This window comes from Haemorhous mexicanus, chromosome 4 (genome assembly GCF_027477595.1).
Source record: "Haemorhous mexicanus isolate bHaeMex1 chromosome 4, bHaeMex1.pri, whole genome shotgun sequence".
Taxonomy (NCBI): Eukaryota; Metazoa; Chordata; class Aves; order Passeriformes; family Fringillidae; genus Haemorhous; species Haemorhous mexicanus.
Window position 1 is genome coordinate 62,800,071 of NC_082344.1, and position 20,286 is coordinate 62,820,356.

At 35.5% G+C, this 20,286-nt stretch overlaps 1 protein-coding gene across 5 annotated transcripts in view; it reads right to left on the reverse strand.

Moving 5' to 3' along the window:
* Positions 1-20,286, reverse strand: part of CPEB2 (cytoplasmic polyadenylation element binding protein 2) — a 51,392-nt gene that overhangs the window by 9,658 nt on the left and 21,448 nt on the right. For 2 of the 5 annotated variants that reach the window (XM_059845147.1, XM_059845145.1), the window contains 6 exons: positions 18,764-18,814; positions 12,234-12,257; positions 8,571-8,741; positions 6,904-6,993; positions 1,247-1,365; positions 841-955 (listed from right to left, as the gene is read on the reverse strand). In XM_059845147.1, coding sequence (XP_059701130.1) covers positions 841-955; positions 1,247-1,365; positions 6,904-6,993; positions 8,571-8,741; positions 12,234-12,257; positions 18,764-18,814 — 570 coding nt within the window. Of the gene's footprint in view, positions 1-840; positions 956-1,246; positions 1,366-6,903; positions 6,994-8,570; positions 8,742-12,233; positions 12,258-17,976; positions 18,263-18,763; positions 18,815-20,286 lie in introns of those variants that run through there. The other 3 variants (XM_059845146.1, XM_059845149.1, XM_059845148.1) reach the window with 3 other exon arrangements.

Here is a 20,286-nt window from a genome sequence, read left to right on the forward strand (position 1 = left end):
TTTAGGATCCTTTGTATCCCAAATTTGCACTACTATTTCTTGGTTTTCTTACATCTTTCATCTAAAAGTTCATCTTTCTCTAAGAATAAAATTCATTACTAGCTATAAAAGACTAATGAAATCTAGAAGCCATTCTAATAATAAAGAGGATTTGAACCACTGTATGGTTTGCTTCTACTTCCAACATTTACTGCAACCTACCTACTAGAAGGCCACCTAAAACATTGTAAAAGGCTACTGCAGACAACCTGAAAAAGCAGACTATCCAGGCTATACATCAACTATTCCACAGCTACAGAAGCATTTATTTTTTCCTTCACACCTCTGGCAAGAGTCTAGAAAGAGTCCTGCAATCTCATATAATGTTGTGCCATAAAAGATAACGCTAGCTCTCTGAATTTCTTCCTTTTTCCTCTACGCCTACTTGTTCAAGTACTCTATCACTGGTATTTGTGTGTGTGACCTGACAGCAGCAGAAGAGTAGCTAATGCACAATGACAAGCAGGTACAAATACCACTCCACAGTCAGGGAGCAGGGCAGAGATGTTTCCATAGCATTATTTTAAAACCAAACTCTTTGTTTTATGCCTCTTGTGACAAAGCCTACGCTACAGCTATAGAGAGGTAACACTTTCCAGCAAATCTCAATAATGAATTGTGATTTATGGCCAAACCTAGACAGTAGAAAAATTTAAGAATACATGAATATTGTACTGTGGTTAAAACTACCAAGACTGTTCAATTTATATATATATCTATATCTAGCTACAAAAATTATGCATAGTACAAATTATTTCTAATAATTTCTTACTTTAAAAAACTGCCACAGATTCTACTCACCAGCTCTTAATGGTCTAGGCACTCCTCCAACAAAAATTGTTTTCCGAGGATCAAGTGGTTGCGAACCATCCATCACAAAGTCACTATCACTTAGATTCCAGGGACGGATCTGAACCTATTAAATTGGGAAAGAAAACAGTATCCTGCTTTAGGTTTTGCTACAAAGTGGAAATATATTCATCAGCCTATACAAATTGTTAGTCATAACCTCATTACTGTAGCATGTCTAGTTGCTTTGTTTTAATCCTATTAATTCGAAGTACCACAATTTTAAAACAATCTAAATGTTCCAGATGTTGAGCTCTGCCAAAGTAGTTTACTTTTGATTTTTTTCATCTTCACAATCTCCAATGCTGCTTTAGACAGATGGCAGCCATAGCCTGCAGGCCACTGACTGTGTACTTACTGGCTTGTCCTTGATAGTGGGGCTGGAAACACACAGATAGAGCTTTCCATCTTCTTCAATGCAGGCATCAATCAGGGCCTGTACAGAACTCTCTTCTTGGAACAGGAGGAATGCGTAACCTGGAAAAAAACCCAAACAAATTGATTGATTTTCTCTTAGCTTTATTTTACAGAATCATCTTTATCACTCAGTTTTCCATACAAAAGCAAAAGAAAGTCAAACCAGTTCTTTCGTATTAGTCATCTTCTTTAACTATGCACTATATTGCCACAATTAACAGAACTTCCATCTGTAAAGTAATTGTCAGATGAGACAAATAACCAAATAAAAGCAAACATGTCTGCTCTATCATGCACTGTAAGTCTAGGCTACACATCATTCACTGGCTGCAATGGACATTATACAATGAAAATCCGACTTGGCACAAAGAACTAATCTCTATTCTGGAGATTAGATCAAAGTATTTTATTACGTAAGTGACCCAGCAAACCTTTCAAACACTACCAAAAAAAAGAATTAAAATGCTTATTTAATTCTACATAAAACTAATCAGACAAGCAAAGAACCTGACACATAACTTTCACAGTTACAGTATGAGATACACTGAATTTGTTACTTTACAAATACCCCAATAGCAAAATTAGGGTTGTATATTAAAACAAACTTTAAAGCTACCATAACTCACATTTCTTTCTGAGATTACTACCAAGTTTAGAATTTTCACACAAAGTTATGTTTTATGACTTTGATAGAGAAGTAAATGCTGAAGCAGCTGCCCTAGAGTGGGAAAAAGGAACATGGATGCTTTACCAAGCCTTTTGGAAATCTTGCTGTATTTCTGAGAGGAACTAATTAACCACCAGTCACTTCTTACTGCAAACAGACACTGTAGGTCATCAAGGTGAAGGTGGGAGGGTGTATCTTGAAGACCATTAATGAATCAGTGCATTAACAACATAAGATATAAGAAACAAATGCACAACTGATTTTAGACATGTGGGAACAAGAACGGGATTTTAAGAAAAAGCAGTAAAGTTTATACTGGTCCTTCCAATAAGTTGTACATTATTTCTTACCCCTGATACCACAGTCCCATCACAGCTACATAAAGAGGACATATGACAGGATTTTACGTATTTTATTTTTTTATTTTTATCTTATATAGTTTCATAAAAAGTATGCCATAGGGAATCTTTGGACTTGGGCTGAAGCATTTTCTTGTAAAGTCTACTCTTCACTGCTGAACTGTAATTTTTTAATGATGACCTGTTTAACTTAAGTTCAATAAGCAATAATTTAGATTCAAAATATGTTTTAATGGGGTTATATTACAGTATTTATCACAGAATTTAAAATTCACGTATTACCCATGCAAAACTCCGTGAGTGAGGGCATATGCCAACTGGCATGGGTGAGATAAGCTCCATGTAATGTCCTTACTTGGTCAGAAGCACACACACATTCCAGTTTGAATGGAGAGCCCAGCACAAGAATGATGGGAGTGCAAAAACTTGATTAATCAAAGGGAGGGTTAATTGCACCCAACACTGTCTAAGGAATCGGACATACAAAGATTCTCCAGAAATACAAGGTTGGTCAGTGCCTCCATATAATCTACCACCTCTATGTCTGCACTTATTAATATGCTTAACTGCAGCAACTTGCAAAAAGATAGAAAATTCAAGTACAGCAACTCAAGGAATGATGAAGATTATTACAGATTTCACAGAATATTCTGAGTTGGATGGGACACAAAGATCTCTGAGTCCATCTCTTAAGTGAATAGCTCATATAGGGACTGAATCCACAACCTGGATTTTTATAAGCACCATGCTCTGAACAACTGAGCTAATCTCAGGGTCACTTCATACTACCACTTCTGACATGGAAAGGAAAGCAATAGAAAAAACATACATTTATACTGCCTTCTCAACCTCATCTAAAAAAACATGTCTTGGTTTACCCCACTTAATTCAAAGCCTCAGAAAGCCTTGTGGTATGAGCTCAGCTGTACTACTCCCCTCTGAAGGAGTAGTACACAGCTCTAGACCTTCAATGATTTACAGTGCTCACTAAAGAGATGGACTGGTGCTTTCACATCAGCTAAGTTTGAAAAGCCATGATGACTGAAGAGTCCTACCAAATTAAACTTTTCATGGTATTCATTAAAAGTTTTTTTTGGTACTCATTATTTAAAAACAAATCAAAAGCAAAGCATTCTGGACTAGATTCATGCTAACATGATTTTCTTAGCAAGGAAAAAAATTATTTATTTCAAAGTAATATGAAAGTTTACCAGAGGGAGAAAACATGCTTCTTGTTATGCATATTCTGTGTAGAAATCAGAGAGCAGCTTTAAGTTTTATCAACCTCCAGCTAATTCCTGTCACTAATGCCTTAGAGGAGGGGTCAAGAAAATCAGTGCAAGCTAGCATGGCACTGCCCATGTAGTGCCATGCCAGTGACTGCAGTGGTATTTTGGGTTGGGGCTGGTTCCTCCACTGTCCTGACAGACTCTCCACAGTCTGAGGGCACTAAATGGCCTCAGTACAGTGCTAGTCTAGAGACTGCTGCACCTTAACTTAAATCAAAGAATCAGTCCAAGCTGCAGGTTAACACAGACAATGGATCTACATAACCACCCCATCTTTCAGTTTTTCCTTTAGTCATCTTTGATGGAGAATAAACTCCAAAACACATGTAAGATGAAAAATGTGGTGCTGCACTATATTTGTGAGACCCATGTATCTAGTGTTTTAGATATCCTCAGCCTAGGTAAATGAACCAAGCTCAATGAACTTATGTTACAGTGACCTGAATTGCCCTCTATACTTCACTGGCTGTACTGGCCAGATTCACATTGTTAAAGGAAGCTTAGACACTAATCACACATGAAGATACCTACAGTTACTTGCCTGAATCCTGAGTTTGATCCTATCCAGTGTGATCAAAGTAGGAGGCAACAAGTTCAACAGAACTTATATGGACCTGGGGTTTTGCTTCTGAAACTAGAAGCAGAACATTTCCAACTTGAGATTTTCAGCTAGTCAGCTCTGAATTAGCAACTGGGAACCTTGAAGAAAGAAGTTACTGCACAACTGTTGTCATACAAGGCAGCAGAAACAACCAGTTAGAATAAGGCTGGGGACATTGTCCTGCTTAAATCAGATTATCCTCTGAGACAGCCTATAAATAGAACAGAGGTCACAAACAACTGGATGTATTTTGGAAGGCATTTTTTGAATTTCCATATCTTTATGGCACCATTTCTTTGTGAGCTTCATTATCAGGAGTCCTCAACCCAGCAAGTTACTTTGGACATGTGTATTGTTTCACAAATAAGTGTATTTGCCAACTACGTAATAACATGAGTTATGATAAACAGTGGCAAGTGAGAAAGGAAGGAATTCTGCATCACAGTTGGCAGATCACTGTTACAGACTTTGTACTTTGAGCTCAACTGAGGGTTTTTTTCAGAACAGAGCTTCCTTGTAAGATCAGGGTAAAGTTGTAAAAATTCCTGTTATGTTTCGATCTAATTTTGTGGTGAACCAACATAAAATGTAATTAGTTAAGAACAAGCAGTTGGTGTTTCTCAGGAGGCAGCCAGCCTTGATGGATCAAGACACTTTCTGAATTTCTTTCAGCAAGGAAACACTTATTATGAACTTGGCCTTCCCTCAGGACCTTCTGTAAGCAGAGAGCTTGGAAGGAAGCACAGTCTGGAAAACTATACAGTAACAAAAAAACCCAAAAAACCAATACAAAACAAAACAGGCTTCATCTCTTCACCACAGAGAAGATTTACATGAATTAGTCAAGAATGGCCTAATTCTGAGATGTCTTTGGAAAGCAATACTATAGCAAATCTCTAATGAAACTGAACAAAGAAAAATATAGACACTGAATTAATTTCATGCAGAGTGACAACTTAGAAAATGGAGACTGAAAATGATAAAAAAACATTAATTCCCTGAACTAATATAGTATATATTTCTCAACCGGTAATTACTGATTGATCTCAAAGCTTTTTTTTGCCTATCCTTAGCCATTTCAGACATCTTATTAATGTACATATACATGGTTATTGGATGTTCACACAAGTAATACCAATGAAAGACAATTTTTAATGAAATTCTTCTGCAAAATAATTATGGGTCACATGTATTGCTTTGAACAAAAGAGATATGCACACAGTAACACTCAGCAGTTGTATGTTTCCAGAGTATTTACAAAGAGAAATTGACACTGTATTTTAAATGTGTCAGGCTACACACAAAAAATACTGAATAATGCAGCAAACTAAAAATTAGGCTGAAGTGTTAAGATAGAACACTAAATGCTTTTATTTTTCAAGTAAGGATCAGTTAACCATGGGAAATCAACTTAGCACTTAGGTTGCAAATATTTCCAGAATTAATTAGATCAATACACTGAAGTTCTTCTATTTGCATTCTCTGCCTTTAAGAAGCTCTACCCAAAACACAGTTTGGGTTTTTTTCTTACTACAATTATAAACAACTATATGAAAAAGCTTTACCAAATAAGGAAGTCTGAAAATACATCCTTAAGATGTTCAGATGCTGAGATAGGACTATCTCCTTGGAAACAAATGCCAGAATCCATTCCTTTCAGGTAGGAATATATTACATCTTCTGTCTTCTATATATTCATCACAGACTCGGTGAGATGCATCTTCTTCAAAGAGTTCCTTGGGAATTTCTCTTGGTAATTTATGAAGAGAGATGCAGTCTAAGATAATCAAATTTAACTAGACAGTAGCTTTGTGGGCTGGGCTGACAATCAAAAAAGCCTGTCTCTTTGTTTGTCTTAGAATTTCTGTGCAGCATTCACAAATGCTATTCAAATGCTTTCAATTTCAATTCCCACTCTTTAGAGGGCCCATTGGGGATAATAATCCTGTCTTTTCCCCAGCATAGATGCACAGATAAATAAATAATCAGTTTACAAAAGAACTATACCTACATTTGTCACTTCCAAACAAGAAATGAATTTCTGCATTCTCTACAAAATCAATAATTTCTGCATTGCTTTCATGTCTGGATCACACTCCTGCATTTATTTTATATGTAACAATACATGACTGTACATGTACAGAGACATCCTATGTGACTTAATTACTTGATCTACAGAATGGTTTTTCCAACACTTTGTAAATAATAGTAAAAAATCTAATCTAACAGCAACACTAGAAATAGTTTTTTTAAAAAAATCAATATTTAACAAAAAGATTTGAGCTTCAACAGGAAGTTCATATCCTAAAAGTGAAAGATGCATATTTTATTATTTTGACCAGATAAGAAAATGCATCCTTCTGCATCCTGCCTTTAACTTCCTAGGAAAATATTTATCTAAGATTTTGTCTTAAAAAATTTGATCAAATTTCAGTTTTGGAAACTAGACAGAAATACAACTACAGAAGTGATGATCAATTATGCATACAACTACGGAGTGTTGACCTGATCAGGGGTCAGTAATAAAATAACAGATTTTAGACTCAGTATGTAAAGGACCTTCACTGAACCCACCGATTTAAGTGTTCACAGGGACTCTACATTATACCCTTTGGAAAAAGATGAGAGTTTCCCAGAGCAAGGTTTGCACTCAGTAACAGGTCAAAACCTTCTAACTCTTACCTTTTGGTGGAAAATAGGACTTGCTCTCTGCTTTGTGAGGCCAGTCTACTACCAAGGGCCCAAATCGTCTGAAACTGGCAGTAATTTCATCTAAAAACATGTAAAATAGTTGCAATTAAAGGAAATTACATAACTCAATGAAAAAATACTATTAAGCAAAGACCTTTGCTTCTAGCAAAGGTTGACATTTCATGGGAAGAAAAACAAAACAAAATTTACAATTTTCATAAACAAAAGACTTAAATAGATGCATCTTCCAGAGTGTTAATATTTATACAGCGTATTTCTGGTAATTTTAATCTTACATTTGTTTTTTATTGCTTAAAACCAGCAGCATTTCAGAAGCATACGGGCAACTAAAGCCATTCATGGAAACTTGTGTGGTACTTCCTTAAATTCAAATCAGAATCTGGTTTGAATGTAATCAAATAAATTTACTGCTAAGTGATGGACAGTTCAGAGCTTTTTAAGTAGATATTTATGTATCAAATAACACCACAATTAACATGCTAACAGTTTCCTATACATAGGAAATATATACAGGATATCTGCCCTACAGCAAACACTATGCATGTATCAGAGACAGAAATGTAAAATTGTCTATTTAAAGATGCTTCCAACAACCATGAATAGCTTTGCTTCAAGATCTACTATGCACAATTTTCTGAGTTCTTTCTATCCCAGCCACACCTACATGTCAGTGACTGGAAAAGCCTTGGCCATGGGTTAAAAATACTCTAAACTATATAAAAGCAGCAACTCAAACACAAGTATGATAAATTTCTTTCAGTCATATCCTGCCATCATCATATAAACAGGGAGGAGAGAAATAAAATGAATTTCCATGTGTTTTTGTTTAGCATTAGTATTACAGGCAACTGTGCTGAAGCATATCAAAATAAATCCCTTAGTAGATTATAGGAGAGCATCTCAATGAAAATGGAACCAAAACCTGGTCTTTCCATGTCTGAAAGTTAATTAAACACAGTCAGCTTATATATTGGTTTGCATGTTATTCTAGGATTATCATGAACCTTCTAACAGCACTTCCATTTACATTAGAAAGTTCACATGCAATTTACATTTACCTGCACAGGAGAAACCTCATATTAAACAGTACAATTCCTTCAAATCACCACTGGTGTACAAAGCAATTTCAGCTGGCTAACAACCCGAGTTTCTGTAGTAGAGTCTCTGTTCAACGCATCAAGAGTGCTCTGTCTCTTGACCTTGCTCTGCCTAAGTTTCTCTATTTCTCATCAGGAATAATGTTAACCTTTCTATATTACTGCTGAGATCTTCAGGTAATAGTAAAATAGAATACAAAATTCATTTACGAATGGACATTTCCTATGACTACAGAATAAAGCAGGCTCAGAGAGAGGAGGGCTAAGATGTGTTTGAAAGGAATATGCAGGATAAGCAGGAACATGCACTCCAGGCATTACATGCAACTCTAAGCTGGAAGTGTAGAATCAGAAAACCCTGCACCATCCCAAAACCAAAAAAGGTGATACTAAGCTCAACACACAAAGAACATGCAGTTACAGCCTTTTGCACAACATTATTTTGATGAGAGGCTTATTTTTACTACAAAGTCAGGTTTTTCATGAGCTGTTTTTGTTTCTCCCTCCAAACATAGTCTGCTCAGTTTTCAGGCAGCTCACCTTCATCAATATCTGGTGGAAGACCTCCAACGAACACTTTCCGAGAAAAACGCTCAATTCTTTCTCCGTTCTGATGAGCTGAATAGCAGGTAGGGGAATTCAAGACTCCAACTTGATCACTGTGACCATCATCCAGCAAGCCATCATCTATTGGGAAGAGGGAAGAACGGCCTTAAAAAGAAAAGATAATAATGTACATTAAAATCATTTTGTGGCAGTACATGGTTTTGCAATTTTAGGGAATGGGGAATAGCAGTCTGGAGAGTCAAAATGAAAACACCAAGATATTAGAAAAGTTGACATTAGTTTAAAGAAAAATTATCAGAATGAAAAAATGTGTTAAACTTCAAAATGGAATTTCAAGATTGCAAGCTGATACCACTTTAAGTGTATACTTCATATTACATTATGTGGTAGTTGCTCTGCTGCATCCAGTAGAGAAGTGGTATTTTGTTTTAATTAAAGGGTCTTATTTATGAAAAGAAAATATTACAGCTTTCTTAAGTGAGTTTTGTTAGTCTCCCTTTGGTTTAGCTTCAATTTAAACTGATAACTTCCTCCACCTGAATAAGTACAGTGTGTCTAAACCCCTTAAATTTTAATTGAACAGGGAAATAAACCACTATCACAAGTTTCAAACGTATTTCTAAAGGTATCAGATGCTGGTAACATATGAATATACTCAATTTCTAAGAAACCAAAAGAGAATTTTAGTAAATGTGTAAAATGAAACACTTGAAAAATGAGTCACAATGCTGACTTATTCTTCTCACTCTCAATTTACTACAGTTTTGGAGGGAAGCCTTGTGTTGGTTCCTAACATGTAGTAAACTCCAGTGAGTTTACTGTTACTCTGAAAAGCAAGTGTAAAATCCGAGAAGTTCACAGGATGGCTTTGCAAATGCAATCTGACCCAAACAGACACTTGGAGCGCAGAGGGAAGTGAAAATATGGTAATTCTGTCCCACATATTTTTTCCCCATTTCATATTTACAAATTTTGTACAACTCCGAACAAAATAAAAATTCAGAAGGCCGGGATATTTATCTTGGCATATTCAATCTTTTATTGCTTTAGTCAGCAACATTAAGATTAATGATAGCTTCAAATTCAGAAGTCAGTCTTCTAATTGCAAAAAGCCTCAAAAGAAAGACATTGTGAAGCAAAATAAATGATTCACATCACCATTTCTTCTGAAATGCCATTTTCCCTGTTTGCCACTCATTTAAAAAAAATCATTAATTAATTCAACTGCTTTCCCAAAAGAAGAAAGCCAAATCAAAAAAACAACCTAGCACACTTTTGGGAAGCAAGCTAGTTTTTCATTTTAAATAGACAACTTCTTCCAGATTCACCCACAGTCAGGACCAGTAGGTCCCTGACAGCTGAGTCCACAGTACCTTGGCTGTGAGCAATACTGCAGTCATTAATTCTCCAGCTCAGGAGAACATTAGCAGTAAACACTGGTAAGAATACCAGCAGATCCAGTGCTGACCAGCTGGGAGTGTGAGCAGTATGAAAGCCCTTAATTTCCAGAAGATCACCTCAGAATCAGGTGGTTAAAAGACAAGGGTGGAAAACGGACAGCAAATATTATGACCAATGACTTAGGTTATGGTAATGCCTATTGACACTGATGTGGTATCTCAACAAAAAAACTGAGTGAAAACACAGGATGATATAAAACAAATAATACCATGAAGTATCACAAGGAGCACAAAATTAAAAGCAGGACTGCAGCACTGTATCACGTAATAAAGAATGATAACTACATCATTTTTATGGTGGCATATCTGTGTCTTCAGCAGACAGCCAATGAAGAGGAGTACTGAAAATGTAGAAAGCTATAGTAAGCTCCTCCTTTCCATTAGGATTGGTGATAGGCATGTTTGAGAATGACTAGTGGGGAGCAAGAGATGCTTGGTCTCATAAGGACACATTAAACAGCACAGCAGCACATCACAGGGTTGCCTGAGAAAGAGAAAGCATGTAGCTGGTCCTCAATGGGACAGAAAAGTGAGCGAGCAATGGAGACACATAGCTAACATAGCTGGATGAAGCAGGCAAGAAGATTCCTCTTGTATATCAACTATTTCGGCACGAGAAGAGCAAGATTCAATTTATGACTGTAGCAGCTGCTTACTATAGATTTGAATTTCAGTTATGAAGACAAGTAAGAATGATCAAATCTTTAAGATGTATATGAACAAGTGGTAAGATTTGGTTGCGCGACCAAGAAAGTTGGATACAATGAATTTCTGAATCACTAAAGTGAGTGATGGAGAAGATGGAGCAGTTACCATAATGACAGTGACAGGAAGAAGTGCATAATGGAAGAAATAAAATAAGACTCATATTGTAGGAACCTGCAGGTAACTGAAAGTGGAAATTTTAAGACATTCCACTAATGGAGGAGAGTTAGTCTCAATATCTTAAATCTAAAATTACTGTAATTTAGCTTGGTTTATAAGAAGTGCTTCTTAGACAATAAAACTTAAAATACAGACAAGTATATAACAGGGAAAACAGTCTTAGAGTAACCCTCAGAATAATTTATTTGTACCCACAGACCCATGTTAAAATCTAAGAACAATGTGAGAATTGTTCTTTACAAATAAAACCAGCAGAACACGTTCTGAAGTGACACCAGAGACCTCAGTTTAACTTTAATGTGGGTAAAGGTTTGCCAAAAGCACTGTAGCTCCTCTGAGAGCTAAGATGACATGAAGGACAATAGATAAACACTTTCAGAGTAACATGGTCTTTATGACTCCTATTACTTTCTTCTCCATCCTCTTCACTTCTAAATGTCTCTCAGATAAAGAAAGCAGAAAGGTAATTTGCTTTCCCATTTCAACAGGCTTTCACAATTCTCCTGATGACTATGAATGAAAAGGATTAGCCCTTCTAAACACTTGTTTCTTTTTGTTTTATGACAGTAAAAAATTAAGCAGAATCTGGCAGAAATTGTCAGAATGATTGTACTAACTGTTTCATCCACTGGCCATCATCTACAACATCATCCCTCTCCAGATTATGGCTACCAAGCACTAGGTTATGAACCAATGCAGAGACCAAGACAGACACATGAACTGATGTGTGTGGTGAATGCTAGAAGCTACCAAAGATCTTGGTAGTTTGTTCTTGCATGCTTTACATGGTCTTCTAAAAAACTTCATGTCACATCCTAGCACAGTTAAACCGGTAGAGCTTTTCAAGGTGAGCACATACTGGCTTATACTATGAAGATTATTTACTACTTCTAGGAGCAGTTTACTACATTTCCTGTTAAGTTTAGAAAGGCTTTTTTGCTTTTGCTCTGCACACTACCACTTCTACAGAAGCAAAAGGAGTTAGAAGGACAACTAGCAAATTGTATACTTTTGAAGGGTGTAATAACTGCAAGCAGTAGCCATTTGCATGAACTAAATCATGATTAGAACTGCAATTTTTAACTGATTAAAGGATTTTCAATTCAGACTCTAGCAGAACAATGATCATAACAATCCAGACTGTACTCCTCCTTCCCTCAAACCCTCCCATCCTCCCCAACCTAAGATAACATGCAGATAAGCAATTACAATAAATAATCTGGATTAATTAATCATAACGATCAGTAACGGATCAGAATTAATTGAACTGTAACAAACAGAAGTGAATTACCTCGTCTTCGCCCATAACTCCTCGCTGCATGCAAACAAAGGACAAATTGTAAAATGTCAAATAACTGTATCATGCCCACAGACTAAAATATTTAAGATACAAAGAACCATGTGGGTAAGCAGTAAGTAAAAATCTGCTTTATCAGTATCACTTAGTACTGATAACTGCAGATGAGAACGCATTAAAATCTCACATAAACACCATACTATTTTACTACTAAATTGATGCTAACACCAGCTGTAAGTAAAATTATTTCAAATATTTCAATGTCTTTAAACTTGATCTTCACTTCATGTTAATTATGGACAAATTAATTATGGGAACTTTGCAATTCAGCCTCAAAATGTGATTAGTATCTTACACAAGTGCCTAAATAACACACATATGGTATTGAAACTGTAAAAAGGAAAATACTACTGTAAAAAGCATGTAGCAAGTGTTAAATTAATCACAGACACATCCTGGTCCACATGGAACAGTTTGTACAGTCCTTTGCAGTGACAATGCAAATGCTGAAAGCCGTGACCTTCCTTTTTCATGAAAAGACCTAGCAGAAAATTAACCGCAAGGTTTTGTTTGAAACAAAAGATGCCTTGTACTAGCAAACAAAATCAGGGCACAAGTCACAAGAAATAGCATTGTATCAAAAACACTGCACAAAGGCAAAGCAACAATTTCAGAGACTGCAAGTAAATCCAAGATTTTCCTAACTTTTGAGTTTTGCAAGATTCTTAAAGAGATCAGGCTTGAAGCTACAGTTCAGAAGACCATACTGATTGCTTCTCTGCCTGAAGGCTAAAAAACTAAAAATAGACAGATTACTAATACAGAAACTATTAAGCTTTGTGCAATTTCTTTGTTACATTTCCACAAAGTATTTTCTATTCCTGTTTAACAAACTCAGTATCTGAGAAAAATTACTTTAATCATTACACAGTGGCATTAAGTATCCAAATAGATGTTACTATTAACCATAAGATCATAGCAACATTTAGGAACAGACTGCTGTGTCTTGGCATTATAGTTTTGATTTTACGAGGCCTCTATACATACAAGTCTCCTAAAAGCAACTGTTGTTCTGGGCCACTGAAATACATATAGACTCAAAATCACTGATTCATAAATGTCATTCATTGTTCCATTCTCATATTATGAAATACTTATTTCCTGGTACCTCCTATTTGATTAGGGGTTTTCAAAAATTTTATTAGATATAGTATTTTCTCCCTTTGTTATCTTGATCCCTTCTGACTAGAAATTCACTAGATTGCTTATGGAACTCTAAAAAAAAAAAAATCTTTCTTGTTTTTTCTCCCTTAGAAAAGTTATTTTTGCACAACAGTCACCATCTTTCTATCCAATTTGCACTGAACTTGCTTTCAGATTTATTCTCTCTCACCTGAAATAATTATTATTGAAGAGAATAGTTTTTGCTTAAAGGTTTCCAGATTCTTAACATTTCTACTGGAAAGCCAAAATAGAAAAAAACTTTCTGAAAGAGACCCGGGTATCTAAACAAGTGGAAACACTTTAATTCAGATTTCCAACATCAAAACAGCTTCCACAAAACCACATATTCTTCTGTGTGATCAGCTCTCTCACTAGGTGCTGGGGAGACTGATGCTGAGCTTCAGACATGTTTTCTCCCTGAAGCCAGGCCCTCTGAAGACATGCAGTTCTGTGTCAGTGCTGCAGCATGTACAAATCTCTGACTCCTGGCCAAAGGGACTCCCACACAGCATTAGCAGTAGTGTCACTAAGCCCTCGCCTAGCCCTCACATGCCTTTTTTTTTTTTTTAAATAAATTCCATCCACAAATAAAACTAGAGTAAGCAGGAAAAATTCAAGGGCAGCCCATCTACAGCAATGTCTGCAGTGCAGTGTTCTCTCATAAAGGATAATACAGTGATGCATACTAATATTCATCTTTCAGCACAAGTGTCAGGGTACTGCTTTTCTTCTCTTCCACCCCCTTCAGCCCACCAAACCAGCTCAGCAATTTTCTTACATTTTTGTAGTTAAGACAAGTTGATATGCAGAAAAATATTTTGTTACAGAACAACTGAAGTATTCTTCTTTGTGCATTCAAAAAAAGGAAACAGTAATTTTAAGGAACAAAAAAGAATTACTAAAATGTTAAAAAAACCCCAATGCAGTTAAAACAGTAGATGGTGCAGTATTTTATATATATGGAAATTGCAACAATGTACCAAAGTTATCTGTGCATTTCTTGCTTTAGCAAAACAATGAAATCAGGGAAAACGGGAGAAAAACTGTACCTGATGTTGTCACATCATTTACTTTACTTTTATGGCAAACCTTCCTCCCTAAAATTCATGTCTTGCTCATTTAGAGCGCAAACTAGTGTGGGCAGGGATTTAGTGCTACTTTACATCTAGAAAAATGCAGATTTTCTGTATTTATTAAAATAATATGCATATAATGTTTTCCACCCTACAGAGCATGCATGCTTACAGAGCATGGCAGCTGTATAAATATAGTTAATTACAGGTTTACCTATACATCAAGACTATACAGATGTATTTAACATACACATAATCAGTGCACATGTTTATACATAAATAATTGCAAGGAAGACAGCTTTTTTGGAAAAGGCCAGACACTGAAGGCAAATAATTGATTTACAGCAACAAAAAAGGAGAGATTAAACTGTTTCCTTTAACTTGTCCAAATACTAATTCATACAGAAATTTGTCTTTTATTTTATAAAGCTGGATATTTTAATTAGCCAGTAACTTGGAAAGATTTCAAATGAGGGAAAATGCATGAAAGACACTTTCATTATAAAAAATATCAATAAGGCAACACATGCAAGAAGTACAATGATGCCCAATAAACTGAAATCCAGTAACACTGGAACCTTCCAAAATTAAGAGTGCTGTATATACAACAAAGACACTTCCTTTTAGCGAAAACCTTCTTTTTCTATAACCCTGAAGTTGCATGCTAATACAGCTTACACCCATCAGAAAAATTAAAATCCCCTTTTCTGCAATGTAAATCGGGTCACAGATTTAAGACATAAGTAAATACATTTGCTGTGCATACTTGTCTAACATCAAGACAATAGATCTGTACGTTATGTGAGCAATGTTGCCACAAAGATACCAAATGTATGGTTTTATTTTACTGAGACACATATTTCAAATACACAACCAGAGATCAAATATACACATACTTCAAGAACTCAGCTGAATGACTAAGCTGAATTAAAAATACTATGTTGTGTACCAGGAAAAACTACCAGTCAAACTTCCTACAAAGATAAAATACTATTTGTCACTAGCATTGCAACATAATGATCAAATAGCGATAGAGACATGATGAAGCCTTTTTCATTAATAACTGCAATTTAAAGAAATCTATAAACAGCTATAACAATAATTGCCCAAGAGTCTAGACAAAAGGAGGTAGATGCCTAATTCCCATTTCATTCTATTGGATTTGGACACCCAAATTCCATTTAAATTTCTTTAGAAATAACACCTTCATAGATTTTAAGGCTGAAAGACACCATTATGACCATTCAAACTTGGCATGCCTATAAGACTTCAAAAGTTTATTTAGCAATTCCTGTATAGGAAATTTAGTAATTTCTGACTGAAGTGCTTTCTTTAGAAGCACAACCAGTTATAGTATCTGTAAGAAGTCTAATACACCCTTGCTAAACTAATCAAATGGGGAATTCTGTTTCAACAGCAACTGAAAAAAATTCAATGCTTTATAACAAGAGAAAGTGGGGGAAACCCCATAATGGGGAAAACCACCCTACATGCCAACAAACTTGACTCTTGCATTATTACTTGCTTAAAAAATGTTCTCTCTAAGCTGAGAAAGCTGCAGTCAGGTATATGCATTCCAAAGTATCTTTTTTTTGACTTTTGAGAGATAACGGTCATTAAAAATGCATTACCTTTTTTTTACAGCTTAAGCTGAAACAGATACATAATTATACATAATTTATTAAAACACATAAATCAGGTTTCCTTTAGTTCATTTCATTAATTTAAAAAATGAAAACTGTAAATATTAATATTAGGTACAGTTCAGTAAGTACATTTTAAATGAGTTGGAAAAAAAAAAATCTATCACTTACAAAGAGAAAAACTACCCAATGAAAAGTTTTATTTAGAAGTGATTAGTCGTAAAAGGGCTGCACAGTTTCAGCCTGGGTCATGTTAGAACCTTTCTGGAATCCAGAGATACCAGTTCACTAAAATGAATCTCACTAAAATCCACAGAGGGTCAGTGTTAAGTATTAGTCCATGCATAAAGGGCAGAGGGTTTTAAAAACATTTGTGATTTGCTTTCATGAAGGTCTGGTATTCCTGCTCTTCCTCATGGCTACTACAGTACTTACTGAGAAATTAAGGGATAAATGTGGAGTCTTTCAATCAACTCTTCTTTTCCCAAATCTCCCCCCAAGGCACCAGTTACAGGGACAGAGGGAAATGTTAGCTTGAACTCACTTAAGTGGAGAAGGAAACTGAAGTTTACAAGTTCATCAACAGGTGTTCAAACCATAATTCTCATTACTGCACATTTGGAGGAAGTCCCTCAATTCTTGCTGAGAAAGAAAGGTTGTGCAGAGTCTGAGTAGCTGGAGCTTCCCAAAAGCTGTTTCCATTGCTTCTGTTCTTGAGCTACAAGAAGCTGCAGTTAAGACATGCCAACCTGCAGGGGCTCTGAAGAATGTTCCTTACTGCCCTGGCCTGCACTGACACCCACATCAGACTCCAGCTATGTAGTAGAGACTAGATGTCTACACAACAAGGCTCTGAACTAAATTCTAAGGGGCATAATTTAAAAAATTATGTGTTGCAGCACCTTTCAGATACTTAAACTGTTATTTTTATCTCACTTACTGAAGGCTGAAAATAATATTGCAGCTTTTAAAGGGGCCAGCAGTCACACAAAGTGCTACCTTTCAAAGTACAAGAGAAACCACACAGCCATTAAAAGCAAGATATTTTTCAGTGCATGTTCTAGCTTTGTGGTAAGATTTTAGAATAGACTGGTACTACTGGTGTTTCTCCAGTGCTCATGATAACAACATACCCCTTCCTTCCTAGATACTCCACGGAGTAACAATAGTTCCCAAGTGCCTTTTTAGCATGCAAAACTCTAAAAACAGACATTCACCATTCTAAGTAAAATTAAAGAAATTAATATTTTAATTTCTTACAGCCATCTCACTGAAATACTTCAGTTTCTCTTCATACTTTCCCATCTAACACCTCCTTGCACAGTGGCAGACAATGACAATTGCACATATACCACCTGAACAAACCAGTCTGCAGAACAGGTCTTAAAGCTGCAGTTAAACACAGAAAGTAAAGTGTTGTAAATGTTGTGACATCAAGCACATTGATATTCAGTGTAGAGGAATCAATATAGTGTTGGCTAAACACTGATTTTATTTCTGTAGTTAAGTACCTATTTTTTCTTTCCAAGATACTCCATTATCCTAAAGTTACCTATTCAATACCAAAGGATGTACTTCTACAAATAGCTATTGTGCAGTATTTACCTTTACTGTGCATAAAGGTAAATCTTAATTTCCTTAAAATTTTAAACATTTGCTCAGTGTTATGCAGGGAAAATAGATATTTGTTTGCATTTTACATCCATTTGCACAAGTGTAAATGACTATGCAGAATGGGTAAGGCAATTACAAGAGCAAAAAAAACCCTCCACATAATTTCAGACACCAACAAACATGTTCTGGCCATATTTTTTTATTAAGAGATCTTTACTGTTAAAACTTAGACTCATCAAGTGAATGACAAAAGTGTACTTTGTGTACAACAGCTTCTGTGTCTTCTAATCTAGAAAAGCTGTGGCACTACAGCTCTAATTTTTCCCAATGCAGAAAACACTTATGTGCAAAACCCCTGATTTATTATTGACTTAGATGGATTACCAAGCTGTGCTTCCTTCTTTAGCCTTGAACAAAGGCTAAAGTTCATGCCTTCACTGAGTAGCAGATGTTCATGAAGTCTGACCTACTGGGAGAGGAACATGAACATGAACTCTAACTTCAGCATATTTCACGGTTAGACACGTGCTTGACAAAAGCCACTTTCAAAAACCCCAGCAGAAATAAAATGTTATTTCACATGAGTGTAATATAAAGTGTCTAGTTCACTCTTTATTTACCCAATACAGAAAAACATGTGTTTCTGGCCTTCTTATTTTTCTAATTCCTGTTTCAGCATAATAGATTTCCTACAGCTCTTTGGAAAACATACCCCTGGACTGCTTGAGAACAAAACAGAATAGTGCATCATTATGAGCATTTCAGATTTCCAATAAGCTAGATATAATGAAAGTCTGTTGCAAGATTAGCTCTTGCCATTCAACTCCAAGAAATGGCAACAGTCCCATCAGTGTTGAAGACCAGAGGCAAGTAATTCAGTAACAGAATAGAACAGTATAATTGTATACCAACATGTCAGATTTAAGCTAAGCTAGAGATAATTAGAAACTGTTATAAGATTAGAACTTACCATTTAACATCAGAAGATTGTCAGTCCCCGGATGTGGATAACTCAAGCGACCTTAAAAGAAAACAAAAACCAAAGAACAAAACAAATGCAGAGGTTTTAGCTATTATGCTAGAAAAAATAATGAAAAATCACTGCTTACAATTTGCCTAAGGGAAATAAAGAGCTAATATTTAACTCCAAGCACATTAACCAACAATACCCTTGACCCAAGTTAAAGCTGACAAGAACAGACTTCTTAACCTTAATTCTCTGGTCATAAGATCGGCAGTGTACTTTGGGATCAGCTCCAATAGGATAAAGCCACTTTTTGTTTCATGACACCCAGAAATAGTGCTGACTGCTTTAGTCTTCTCTTTCACAGCAACTGTGAATAACTGCACTATGCACATTGCTTAACAGAGTGGCATTTCTATAGCTTAATGCATTTCTATAGCTTAATGCTTCTCTACTGAAGCAATTTAAGAAAAATCATGTTAATAAGAAATAATGCATGCAAATTTTATTAACTGATTTATGACTACATCTTGGTGTATTTCATATAACCCTGGTATGTACTATTTTTCAGTAAGTCTAGCAACATTAGAACAGTTGCTTATTGAAAAATTCAACAAAATTAGAGTATTATAGAAAAAAATTTCAGCATTTTAGACAGAATAAAAAATTATATGTAAACCTTGTATCATCACATTAGAATTTTTCAAGAACTGCATTTTACTACACCAGTAGCACGTTATACTTTAGTACTTAAATGAATGGTTTAAAATGCAAAGCTGAAGCGTCTGCTCACTACAAATTTCTTTTTATTAAAGGAGACTTTTTCTTTTTACAGGAAGCTGAAAACATACCAGTAGTGCACACTGACCTAGAGAGACATTTACAATATCTGCTGTGTTTGGAAAAACTGTGGTTGAATGTGCAAAAAACTGCATTGCCATTTATCTTGCTATTCAAATATACTTGTCTGCTTATAATCTGAAGAACATTATATATATATATATATATATATATGTGAATACTGTGACTTAAACATCTTTTGAAGGAAATGGGAATGCTTGTAGAGGCATAAAGAACCCAGTCTGGAAGCAATGGGCATTTAGAACTCACACATTTTTAAAGGGTCATATATATGCGGACAGCTTGCAAAGAAAAAGAAACCCCAGGGGGAAAAAAGAAAACCAAATCAGCAAGCTATATATTAAGACTGTCTAGCTACTCTTATCATACTCTGTTTGGTCCTCTACTGCTGGAAAACCCATGATCTTAGCAGCAAGACTAGAAATTTCTTTAAGTAGTTCTGAGTCCCAAGGGACACCTTTGGGGTTAAATAAAAATTTTTTTGTTATAAATCTGTAAATAATAAGGTTTAGGTTTTCCTCTTCTCCTTTAAGAAACCAACATGGTAATTTTCTGCCAAAAAATAATTTGAAAATATACACATCACAAACTCTGAAATGTAAAACTTCAAAATAGCAAGATTAAGATAATTTAGGAAATTTTGTTCAGCCTTATTATATACAGGCATT